This window comes from Choloepus didactylus, chromosome 21 (assembly GCF_015220235.1).
Source record: "Choloepus didactylus isolate mChoDid1 chromosome 21, mChoDid1.pri, whole genome shotgun sequence".
Lineage (NCBI taxonomy): Eukaryota > Metazoa > Chordata > Mammalia > Pilosa > Megalonychidae > Choloepus > Choloepus didactylus.
In genome coordinates, this window is record NC_051327.1 from 45290143 (window position 1) to 45302956 (window position 12814).

The 12814-nt window shown below is 42.0% G+C and overlaps 1 protein-coding gene and 1 pseudogene across 1 annotated transcript; both read left to right on the top strand.

Annotated features, from left to right (window-relative positions):
* The first annotated feature begins 6295 nt into the window (after positions 1-6295).
* LOC119517263 (DPEP2 neighbor protein-like) lies at positions 6296-7730 on the top strand. The gene is made up of 2 exons (XM_037813816.1): positions 6296-6362; positions 7429-7730. The coding sequence occupies exons 1-2, from the start codon at positions 6296-6298 to the stop codon at positions 7728-7730; spliced, it is 369 nt and encodes a 122-aa protein (XP_037669744.1).
* Positions 7731-8500: 770 nt separating this feature from the next.
* LOC119517264 overlaps positions 8501-12814 on the top strand; it is a 39029-nt pseudogene continuing 34715 nt past the window's right edge.

The following is a 12814-nucleotide window of genomic DNA, read 5'->3' on the forward strand; positions in this document are numbered from 1 at the left end:
ACTGGTGATACAATTATGAGGTCACATAGATACAATGCCTGTCTTCTTGCAAGTGACAGTGTCAATAGAGTGGTAGATTTATGAAGTAATCAAATATCACCAGAACAAATATTATATGATAAATGCATTAAGTGATACAAAAGAGAGGAGTCAAATAATTCTTCCTTGAGAAAATGATAATTGTGCTGAGATATGAGGAGTGAAGACATTAATTTGAGAGTTCAATGTACCATTATTCCATATTTATCTGAACAAATAGAAAATCATGGGGTACTACTTATTCTCACCATTTGGTTTCCACTTTTAGGAAATAAAAAGAGGGGGAGAATTAGTGCAATTTCATGCTTGTTAACTTGACATCCATTTTTGTCTTATTTGTTGAATCAATTATTGGCCAGATATTTTTAGGCAGAAGTGTCCACATCCTTGTTCCTAAGGCTCACCTCTTTGTTCCCAAAGAAAGATTATTTTTGTCAATTTGAAACAGCAACTATACCAGGAAATTCAGAAACTTGACTGAAACTTTGCCTTAACAATTTTGAAACCCTGGTTTGAACAGTAGAAGCACACAAAATGATTCTGAAGTGTTGCAAGAATTGTAACTTTCATGAGATGCCTATTTAGAAACAGTTTTGAAATAGTTTATTCACTTTTCTAGAAAAGTTTATAATAAAATAAAATAGCTTTATTTCATTATAAGACAAAATGTCTACATTATGGTCAGTGTTGTGTTTCTCAAAATTATGTTTTTTAATTTAAATTCTGTTTATAGATTTTATTTTTAAGAGCAGACTTTAGTTCACAGAATATTTCACAGAGAATACGGGGTTCCCCCATATATCCTTTCTAGCCCCCCAACAGTCTCTCATGTTATTAATATCTTAAATCAGTGGGGTAGTTTGTTCTAGTTGGCGAACATTATTATTAACTAAAGTGCATAGTTTACATTAGTGTTCACTCTTCATGTTGTACAATTCTATGGGTTTTTAAAAATGTGAAATATCCTGTATTCACCATAAAAATATCATGTAGAATAGTTTCATTGATCAAAAATTCCCTGTGAGCCATCCAATCACCCCTCGCTATTTACACTGAGTCCCTGACAATCACATTTTTACTCTGTCTATATTTTTCCATTTCATCGTATTTTATATTTGGAATCTGCCGTGTGTTAGCTTTTATGACTGGCTTCTTTCACTTAGCAATATGCACTTAAAGTTGTTTCATGACTTCTGTAGCTTAATAGTTCATTTCTTTTTATGGCTGCATAAAAATACCCTATTTGATCACAGTTTATTCACTTGTTGATGAAGTTCTTGATTGCTGCCAAATATTTGAGATTTTCCGGTTTTCTTTCTAATATTAACTGCTAGTTTGACTCCATTGTGGTCTGAGTGGTTTGCTTTGCATGAATTCTATTCTTTTAACTTTGATAAGGTGTGCTATAAATTATGGCCCAGGATGTGGTCTGTCATGGTGAATATTCCATAAGAGCTTGAAAAGTGTGGGTAATCTGCTTGTTTTGAATGAAGAATGAATATCAACTACATCCAGTTGGTTGATTATTATGTTAAGTACAAATATATCCTTACTGATTTTCTGCCTGCTGAAATTGCCAATATTGATAGAGGACTGCTGAAATCTCCAACTGTTATAGTGAATTTATGAATTTCTTCTTGCAGTTCTGTTTTTGCTTCCCATACTGTGATCTTTTGTTGACAGTTGCACAGACATTCAGGATTATTATATGCTCTTGGAGAACTGATACTGTTATCATTACATAATAACCCACTTTATCTTTCATAATTTTCTTTGTTCTGAAATGTGCTTTATCTGATATCATATAGCTACTCCATCCCTTTTGATTAATTTTAGCATAGTATATTATTTGATATCTTTGCTGGTTTGGATGAATTCAATCCCCCAAAATGCCATGCTCTTTAATGCAAACTTGTGGGGGCAGATGTATTAATGATGACTGGGTAGGAATCTTTGGATTAAGCTGTTTCCATGGAGATGTGACCAACCCAACTGTGGGCAAGCAGAGCAGAGCAACCCATGCTTGTGCAAAGTGTGAGTTTGCCCCAGAGGCAGAGGGCAGACCCTCTGCCTCCAAGTTCAGGAAGAGTGCTGCCACCCCAGGCCTCAGACAGGGTAGAGCACATTCCCAGGGGATTTGGGAGAGCCTGGCCACCATCCCACTGCTTGGAGAGGGGAGAGCCTTTGCCCTGGAGAGGCAGAGTCCAGGTGCTGCCCCATTGTTTGAGAAGGGTGGGACTGAGAAGAAGGTGGTCTCCCCAGTGCATGGATGTGTTGGAGCACTAACCCCAGCATTTGGAGGGAAAAGGGCTGCTGCAAAAGCCATTGGGAAGGTTTGGACTCCTGTTCTCTCAAGCCCCAAGGATAAAACATTATATTATAAATGACTCTTAGACTTTGAAATCTACTGGAGTTTGCCCTGCAGGTTTTAGGAACTGTTTTGTTCCCTTAAACCTTGTTTTCCTTTCAGTTTCTCCTTATGGCAATGGGAACGTTCATCCTATGACCATCCCTCTTTGTATATTGGCAGTACATAAATTGTTCTAAGTTTCACAGGTCCACAGCTAGAGGAGAATTTTGCCTTAGGACAGACCATGCTTGTAACTGATTTTGATGGGATATTGTACTTACCCATTTTCACTGAAAGGATTTAAGTTTGTGTGATATGAAGGGAGGAATGTATTTTGTATCTGAAAAGATCATGTCATTTTGGGGTCCAGGGGGTGGAATGTGCTGGTTTGGATGAATTATGTCACCCAAAATGCCATGTTATTTAATGCAATCTTGTGGGGACAGATAAATTAGTGTTGATTAGATTGGAATCTTTGGATTAAGTTGTTTCCATGGAAATGTGACCCACCCAGCTATAGGTGATAACTCTGCTTGAATTATTTCCATGAAGGTGTAGCCCCACCATTCAGTGTGGGTCTTGATTGATTTACTGGAGTACTTTAAACAAAAGCCACCCAGGCCCAGACTCTTGCTGCAGCCAAGAAAGACACTTTGAAGAATGCACAAGAGCTGAGGGAGGAGCTGGTACACAACCTGGGATTAGCAGATGACAGCCACATGCCTTCCCAGCTAACGGAGGTTTTCCGGATGGCATCAGCGTTCTGCATTTAAGGTACCCTATTGTTGATGACTTTATTTGGACATTTTCATGGCCTTCAGACTGTAACTTTGTAACCAAATAAACCCCCTTTATAAAAGACAATCAATTTCTGGTATTTTGCATAACAGGAGCATTAGCAAACCAGAACAATGTCCTTTTACTTTTAATTTATCTGTGTTTTTAAATTTAAAATATTTTTTATAGACAGCCTGTAGTGACAGTCTCTATCTTTTAATTAGTGCATTTATCCCATTATATTCACATTTTAAATGCTTATTGGTATAGTTGGATTCATATCTATCACATTAGTACCTGTTTTCTTTTCCTTGCCCCTGTACTTTGAGATTTTGTCTCCTGTTCTTTTTCTCCCTTCCCTGGTTTTAACTCAGTGTTTCACATGACTCCATTTCCTCTCCTCTCTCAGCATATCAATTATGTTTATTTTTAAATTCTTTAGTTGTTGCTCCTAAATGGGACTCCATTTGTCACATGAATGTCTTTTATATGCATTGATTCCATCTCTCTCCCATCCTCCCTTCCTTCCTCCCTCCTGCATTCATTCCTTCCTTCCTTCCTCCCACCCTCCCTCCCCTCCCCTTTGATCCCTGCCTCCTTCCCTTCCTCCCTTCCTCCCTGCCTTTTTCTTTCTCTTTTTTTCTTTCTTACTTTCATCAACAGAATATAATTAAAATGATTAGCATTTCTTTAGAAGGGTTGCATAGCTAATGATTTTTAATGAGGTTAATTTTTGTTTTAACTTTACCTCCTAGGATGGATTTCAAGGTAGATATTTATTCCACAATATAGTCAGTTGGATTATATCAAGGCAACAGTGTATTTTTACATTCACAGATTAGTTGAAATAGTACAAATTAAGCTTATGACTTAGATGTCATCCTTCTTACTACCATAATTAGTAAGAAATGTGAATTAAAATAAATGATGGACCACAGGTGGTTACAAAAATAGATAACTCATAGAGTAATAAATATCTACAGTAGCAGAGCATAAACCTATAAAATTAATCTTTTTCATAATGGGCAGAATATTATAAGTATGTTCAAGAGATACAGTCAACAGATTTCAAAGTGGCAAGAGAGCATTTGTAAAGAAAAACTCTCAAAGTACAGAACCCAGAGTTGGAAGCCAAATGAAGATGAGAATATACAAAATCCTAATTCCTCACATCTAATTATCTTACTTAATAGTCACCACAATTAGCTTACAGCCCTTTATGTATCTTAAAAAGTAACACTTTGTTACCTATATACAAACTTTTAAAAAGATTTAACACTAGAGAAGCAAAAGTTGATTGACTTAATAATGGCACTAAAACCTTGGAAAATTGTAGCATTTTATGTGCTTTCATATACTTCTGGGGCTTAAAATGTACCACCAATATTTTGGATAGAGTTTAAATTTCAACAAAAATTTTTTCAGCAATCATTCTCCAGTGCAGAAGGGAAAAAATCCCAAACTGGGGGGTAGGGTCAAAATCTCAAAAAGAGACTGCAAATCCATGATTACTTAATCAACATTCTTATGTTCCTTTAACACTTTTTTTTTAAATCTTCATTTTAATGAGGTATATTCACATACCACACAGTCATACAAAACAAATCGTACATTCAGTTGTTCACAGTACAATTACATAGTTGTACATTCATCACCTAAATCAATCCCTGACACCTTCATTAGCACACACACAAAAATAACAAGAATAATAGTTAAAGTGAAAAAGAGCAATTAAAGTAAAAAAGAACACTGGTTACCTTTGTCTGTCTCTTTGTTTGTTTCCTTCCCCTATTTTTCTACTCATACATCCATAAACTAGACAAAGGGGAGTGTGGTCCTTATGGCTTTCCCAATCCCATTGTCACCCCTCATAAGCTACATTTTTATACAATTGTCTTTGAGATTCATGGGTTCTGGGTTGTAGTTTGGTAGTTTCAGGTATCTACCACGAGCTACCCCAATTCATTAGAACCTAAAAAGGGCTCTCTGTATTGTGTGTAAGAGTGGCCACCAGAGTGACCTCTTGTCTCCTTTTGGAATCTCTCTGCCACTGAAGCTTATTTCATTTCCTTTCACATCCCCCTTTAGGTCAAGAAGATGTTCTCCATCCCACACTGCCAGGTCTACATTCCTCCCCGGGAGTCATATTCCACGTTGCCAGGGAGAGTCACTCCCCTGGGTGTCTGATCCCACGTATGGGGGAGGGCAGTGATTTCACCTGCCAAGTTGGCTTAGCTAGAGAGAGAGGGCCACATCTCAGCAACAAAGAGGCATTCAGGAGGAGGCTCTTAGGCACAATTATAGGGAGGCCTAGCCTCTCCTTTGCAGCAGCAGTCTTTCCAAGGGCAAGTCCTGTGGTAGAGGGCTCAACCCATCAATCTAATACCAAAACCAGGCAAAGATGCTACAAAAAAGGAAAACTACCAGTCCCCTAAGTCTGTGGTCATGTTAGCAACCATCGAGGTGGGGTAGGCCTATACCCCTGCATTCTCCACAGGCTCCTCAAGGGGGCTCTACATATTTTTTTCCTTGTTTTTTGTTTTTTTTTTTTAAATCAAGTGTATGAAAAATAAAAAATAAAAAAAATAATTAAAAAAACATACAATAAAAGATGTTATATATATATGTTATATTTCACAAAAATGTAAAAAAAGGTGAGGGGAAAAGGGACAGTGGATGTGAAGGACAATGAAAAGGAACTTACAGATATGTGTGAAATTACAAATGGGCAAAGTGCGTTGAAGGAGCAGTTATACGAAGTTATGGGAGCCCCTGAAACTAGTCTTAGAGTTTGGGTTTCTCTCGTTTGGGTTGCTGGGTCTGTGCCAGGCCCATAAGTATGCCCCACAGGGAGCGGCTACTTGACTAGGGCATGGGTGGAGGGGGCCAGGGGTGAGGGTCCAGGCAGGGTGTCTCTCTACCTCTACCCCACTCCCCTCCATAAACCCCGAGGGCCTGCAGCCTGCCCCTCCAGTCACAGATTCCTTCTGTGACCTCACCAGGTAATGACGACCTCACAGGCAGTCTCAGGGTTTCCATGGGAGGGTAACTATGCAAACTAGTGCCCTCAGGGAACCTTCCCTACCAGTTCTCTAAGAGACACCAAACCATTTGGTTGCTTGAGGGAGAATGTCTGACCGGATCTTCTACATTAATTCTAACTTGTCTTCTGTCCCCTGGGAGGGCAGCACAGCAGGTAGGCCTGGACTGGGCATCAGTCCAAGAGGTATTTGTGTATACACGACTTCATCTGGTTGCCACATGTCCTTTTGGGCTTGCCCGCCACACCTCAGAACTTGCCCAGCCATAAGTAGTACCAATGGCTTGGAGTCAAGGACCCCTTCAGGGCCCCACAAGTTTCCTGCTTCCTGCTGAGGGCAAGTGAAGTGTCATCCCTGGACAATGGTTAGAAAGGTGCTAATCCGTATAAATCTAGCCTTAGGTTGCAAGGTGCTGCCATTCACATGCTTTCTTGAATGTTGTTTTTGTTGGCAAGTGATACATAGAGAAGTTTGAGGAAGAGCTATTGAGGACCACTCATGTCAGACCCAGGCAGTTTACGATGCTGTCATGTCAACACACACACGGGTGCCCTCAGACACATGCCTGACTGAGCTGCTGGTCCTGGGGCAAAGGGTGGTGTGATAGAGCTCGGAGGAGCAGCAGAACTGAGGGAGAGATGAAGTGCTACTGAGACTGGAGGTCTGGGAAACTGTCTCAGGAGGTTGGGTTAATGTGAGAAGCTCCTTGAACCCAAGCTTGGTATGCAGAATTTGAATCTGAACCTCCTGGTTGCTCTGCCTCAGTACTTTTGCCACTTCCTAATCTAGATAAAAGTATCAGAGGGCTAGAGTTGAGTGTGGTTGAAACAGGCAGCATGACTGGGGCCCAAGATTAGCTGCCAGGAGAGAGGGGATCTTAACTCATTTATCTGAGATTATTTTTTTTCAAAACTTGGAAACCATTTCTAGTAAAGCCTCAGAAGTAACAGGCCTTAAGAAATGTTTCCTGGGTTGTGGAAGGGAGAGAATCAGAATCATTTTGGGGTTAAACCGTTGTCTTTGGGAATGGGAAACAGATTTCCTCATCTCCTACTGCTGCTGGAGTCTCCACGGAATTGCTTTTCAGTCAATACACCTTCTCAAGGGGTCTCTTGGGCGTGATGGCCCAAACAGATAGGAGGGCATCAGGCAGCAACAGTGAGAGAGGGGAGGTCCTGGAAAGCAAAAGTGACTGATCAGTTCTGGTCTTCTTCCCTGCAGCTGTGGCTCCTGTTTCTCCTCCCACACCTGGCTACTACCATCTCCTCTACCGAGGGTGTGGAGAAACCCGGGTGTGCTGGCATGGGGAGACGTACTGCCTGGTTGGGGGCTACCGGCTCTATGGGGATGCTCCTGTGGCCACCCCAGCAAAGGCGGAAGCAGAGAAGCCAGGCCCCAGGCGGGGTCTCAAGAGACGCCGACCTCTGGCAGAGTCAGACGAAGACCCAGGCTGCTCTCGCCCCAAAATTCGGCGTTTACAGCATAGTGGCAGGAGGCTGACCCACCAGAAGCTTGCTGCCTGAGCCACTCTATGCAGAGGACAAACATTTAACTGCCTAAGACCTCTAGTGCCTCTTTTTGCAGTGACCTCCGTTGCCCATCACTGGAGATAGAACCTGAGCCTTCCTGCCTGAGCCTGCCCAAGCCCCTTCCATACCAACTGGCCATTGGCAAGGAACTGCAGAACCTGAGACAGGGTTGAGAGACTGCTTTGAACATCCCAGAGGCTGAAGCTGACCTGGAAGAAAACCCAGTGTTCCTCTGCTCAATCCCCTAGTGTTCTTTTTTGGGCAGCATAAAGAGAAGGCTGTATTCTGCTAGCCGAGGAAGAACCAGGTACATAGAGAGGGCCTAGATGGGCTCCTGCTCTGAGTCATTGCCAGTGGCCACCAGCAGAACCCAGGAGGGACTGGGCTTCCTGAAACTGGAAGAGACCAAGAGGAAGCAATCTGTGGCCACCCAGGGAGCCTCCTGTCCGAGTTCCTAGGAGGCAGAAGAGGGAGACCCAGGGAGACCTGCTTTCTGGAGCCCCTGGGGCTAGCATACTCCTTTACTCCCAGCCCTTTCTGGCCCTAGTGGGTCCCTGCTGCTCAATAAAATGGTTTTTCTGAAATAGTGTTTGACTTGAAATCCAGCCTGTCCAAGCCTGTCCCTGTTCCCTTGAATACCTTCCCATTTGTGGGACTTGGTCGTTCTCTCTCCAAGAGGGACTCTTGGGTTCAGCTTCTGACTACAAGGAGCCCTCACTGATACCTGTGTGAACTGGGGCAGGACGCAAGTAGGTTCTTAAGAAATGGAAAGACTGGTGAGTGCTTCTGTGTGTGTGTGCATGTGTGTGCATCTATAGAAGAGATATAGAAGAGATGCAGGGTTGAGAAGATGCTCTTCTGTCTTATCAATCCATTCATCTATCCATTTATTCCACAAATATTTATTGTGCACTTGTTACATACCAGCCACTGTGCTAGTTGCTTGGGATAGATGAGATGATCAAAGCCACTCTCCTCAACACCCACAACTAAGGGAAGAGACAAACAAGTAATAACATAATTTCAGGTAGTTATAATTGCTGTAAAGAAAAATAAGGCAGGAAAAGAGGGTAGAGTGATGAGGGGGTGCTATGTTACCCTAGGTAGTCAGGGAAGGCTTCTTTGAGGAGGTGATATTTCAGCAGCGATGTGAATTAAGGCGCTTGTGAGGGGTGGGAGGGAACATTCCTGGCAGAGGAAATGACAAACATAAAGACCCTGAGATAAGAATGAACCTGGCTTGTTCTAGGACCAGCTAAAGAGCCAGTATGGCTGGGGAACTGACTGAGAGAGAAGAACGAAAGATGCCTAGGGAAAAGTAGGCACAGGACAGACCACAGTGGGCCTTGTCAGCCAGGGCCGGAAGTATGGATCTTATATTAAGCATGATGGGAACCGGGGGAGGGATTTGAAGAGGGTGGTGAAGTGATCTGATGCAGACCACTCTAACTGCTGTCTCCCAAGGCAGTGAAGTACTTGGCTGGTACCGGTGGAGTGTCTCAACAGTTAAGGGGACAGTTGGTCCTGGGGAGTGGGGGTGGGGGAGCAGCCAGCAGAGAAGAAACAGCAGGGGGTTGGGGCCTGTGTCCTGGGCCCACCTCCTCAGCAGCCTGCGACCAGCAGGTCCTGTCAGCAGCTCGCTGTGCTCAGCCCCAGGTGAAGCCGCCCACTCTGCGGGCAGCACACACTTCTCTTCAGGGGCCGCAGAGCCAGACCGTTGCCCCTCCTCCTAGCACACACACACCCTCCAGGCCAGAAAAGTTTCCGATAACTTAAGAAGTTTCTCTAACTTGGGTTAGAGGAAGGAGGCACAGGTCCAGGGGCTCCCAGAGAGTTCCCACTGTGGAGTTCAGTTAGCTCACAGATGTCTGTCTCTGACACTTGGTAAGACTGAGGCAGATTTGTGGTTACTGGAGGAGTCAGACAGGTGGGCAATTCCCAAACATGAAGTAAATAGACTCACCTGGGGCTCTTGTGAAAAGCAGAGGTCCCCAGCACGCACAACTGTCTTCCTGAACACATTTTTAAGTGGGGCCTGGAAATTTGCAGTTTGAAAAGCTTCTCATAGTACCAGCTTATGGTAATACAAGGAATTGAGGAACATATTAAACGACACCATGTCACGATACAATCAGCAAATTCTGAAACATGGAATACTGTGCAGGACAAAGGACACGATGTTTTTTTCAACAAATAAATTGCAAGGAAGTAAAAAGAGAGAAGAAGAACCTACAGACTAAATTTAAGAGCAAACAACCAAATGTAATATGGGCATTCACTTCTATTTTTTTTTAATATTCATTTTTTTGAGATATATTCACATACCACGCAGTCATACAAAACAAATTGTACATTCGATTGTTCACAGTACCATTACACAGTTGTGCATTCATCACCAAAATCAATCCCCGACACCCTCATTACGACACATACAACAATAACCAGAATAATAATTAAAGTGAAAAAGACCAACTAAAGTAAAAACACTGGGCACCCTTGTCTGTTTGTTTGTTTGTTTGTTTCCTTCCCCCACCTTTCCACTCATCCATCCACAGACTAAACAAACGGGAGTGTGATCCCTATGGTCCCCCCAATCCCCCTGTCCCCCCTCATAAGCCACATTTTTATACAATTGTCTTCAAGTTTCATGGGTTCTGGGTTGTAGTTTGATGGTTTCAGGTATCCGCCACCAGTTACCCCAATTCATTAGAACCTAAAAAGGGTTGTCTATATGGTGCCTAAGAGTGCCCACCAGAGTGACCTCTTGGCTCCTTTTGGAATCTCTCTACCACTGAAGCTTATTTCATTTCCTTTCACATCCCCCTTTTGGTCAAGAAGATGTTCTCTCTTGAGTCATATTCCACGTTGCCAGGGAGATTCACTCCCCTGGGTGTCTGATCCCACGTGGAGGGGGGAGGGCAGTGATTTCACCTTTCAAGTTGGCGTAGCTAGAGAGAGAGGGCCACATCTGAGCAACAAAGAGGCATACAGGAGGAGGCTCTTAGGCACAATTATAGGGAGGCCTAGCCTCTCCTTTGCAGCAACAGTCTTCCCAAGGGCAAATCCCGTGGTAGAGGGCTCAACCCATCAAACCACCAGTCCCCTATGTCTGTGGGCATGTTAGCAACCATCGAGGTAGGGCAGGCCGATACCCATGCATTCTCCACCAGCTCCTCAAGGGGGCTCTGCATATTTTTTTTCCTTGTTTATTTTTTTTTAACTTTTTTTTTCCTAAATCAACTGTATGAAAAATAAAAAAATAAAAAAAAATAAAAAAAAACATACAATAAAAGAGCATTTCAAAGAGACCATAACAAGGGAGTAAGAAAAGACTAACTTAAGATAACTACTTTACTTCCAATGTGTTCTTACTCTACCCCAAGAAAGTAACCTCATATAGCAACATTTCTGTGAACTTGGTCCTACTATACCCATCAGAAATAAACAGATCATAGTCATTCCTGGGCATTCCCAGAAGATTAAATTTACCCATGATAGCTTATCTGTTCTTCTTGGATTATTGTTCCCCCTTCCTTAATTGCTCTCTATTGCAAGTTCCCCTACATTCTACATTATAAACCAGTTGTTTTACATTTTTGAAAGTTGACATTAGTGGTAGCATATAATATTTCTCTTTTTGTGCCTGGCTTATTTCTCTCAGCATTATGTCTTCAATGTTCATCCATGTTGTCATATGTTTCACAAGATCGTTCCTTCTTACTGCCGTGTAGTATTCCATCGTGTGTATATACCACATTTTATTTATCCTCTCATCTGTTGAAGGACATTTGGGTTGTTTCCATCTCTTGGCAATTGTGACTAATACTGCTATGAACACTGGTGTGCAGATATCTGTTCGTGTCATTGCTATCCGATCTTCCGGGTATATACGAAGAACTGCTATCTCTGGATCGAAGGGTATCTCTATATCTAGTTTTCTAAGGAACTGCCAGACTGACTTCCAGAGTGGCTGAACCATTATACAGTCCCACCAACAATGAATAAGAGTTCCAATTTCTCCACATCCCCTCCAGCATTTGTAGTTTCCTGTTTGTTTAATGGCAGCCATTATAATTGGTGTGGGATGGTATCTCATTGTGGTCTTAATTTGCGTCTCTCTAATAGCTAGTGAAGCTGAACATTTTTTCATGTGTTTCTTGGCCATTTGTATTTCCTCTTCAGAGAACTGTCTTTTCATATCTTTTGCCCATTTTATAATTGGGCTCTCTGTACTATCATCATTGAGTTGTAGGATTTCTTTACATATGCAAGATATCAGTCTTTTGTCAGATACATGGTTTCCAAATATTTTTTCCCATTGAGTTGGCTGCCTCATTACCTTTTTGAGAAATTCCTTTGAGGTGCAGAAACTTCTAAGCTTGAGGCGTTCCCATTTATCTATTTTTTCTTTTGTTGCTTGTGCTTTGGGTGTAAAGTCTATGAAGTGGCCACCTAATACAAGGTCTTGAAGATGTTTTCCTACATTATCTTCTAGGAGTTTTATGGTGCTTTCTTTTATATTGAGATCTTTGGTCCATTTTGAGTTAATTTTTGTGTAGGGTGTGAGGTAGGGTCCTCTTTCATTCTTTTGGATATGGATATCCAACTCTCCCAGGCCCATTTGTTTTAAAGACCATTATGACCCAGTTCAGTGACTTTGGGGGCCTTATCAAAGATCAGTCGGCCATAGATCTGGGGGGTCTCTCTCCGAATTCTCAAATTGATTCCATTGATCTATATGTCTATCTTTGTGCCAGTACCATGCTGTTTTGACAACTGTGGCTTTATAATAATTTTCAAAGTCAGGGATTGTAAGTCCTCCCACTTGGTTTTTCTTTTTTAGAGTGTCTTTAGCAATTCGAGGCATCTTCCCTTTCCAAATAAATTTGATAACTAGCTTTTCCAAGTCTGCAAAGTAGGTTGTTGGAATTTTGATTGGGATTGCATTGAATCTGTAGATGAGTTTGGGTAGAATTGACATCTTAATGACATTTAGCCTTCGTATCCATGAACATGGAATATTTTTCCATCTTTTAAGGTCCCCTTCTATTTCTTTTAGTAGAATTATGTAGTTTTCT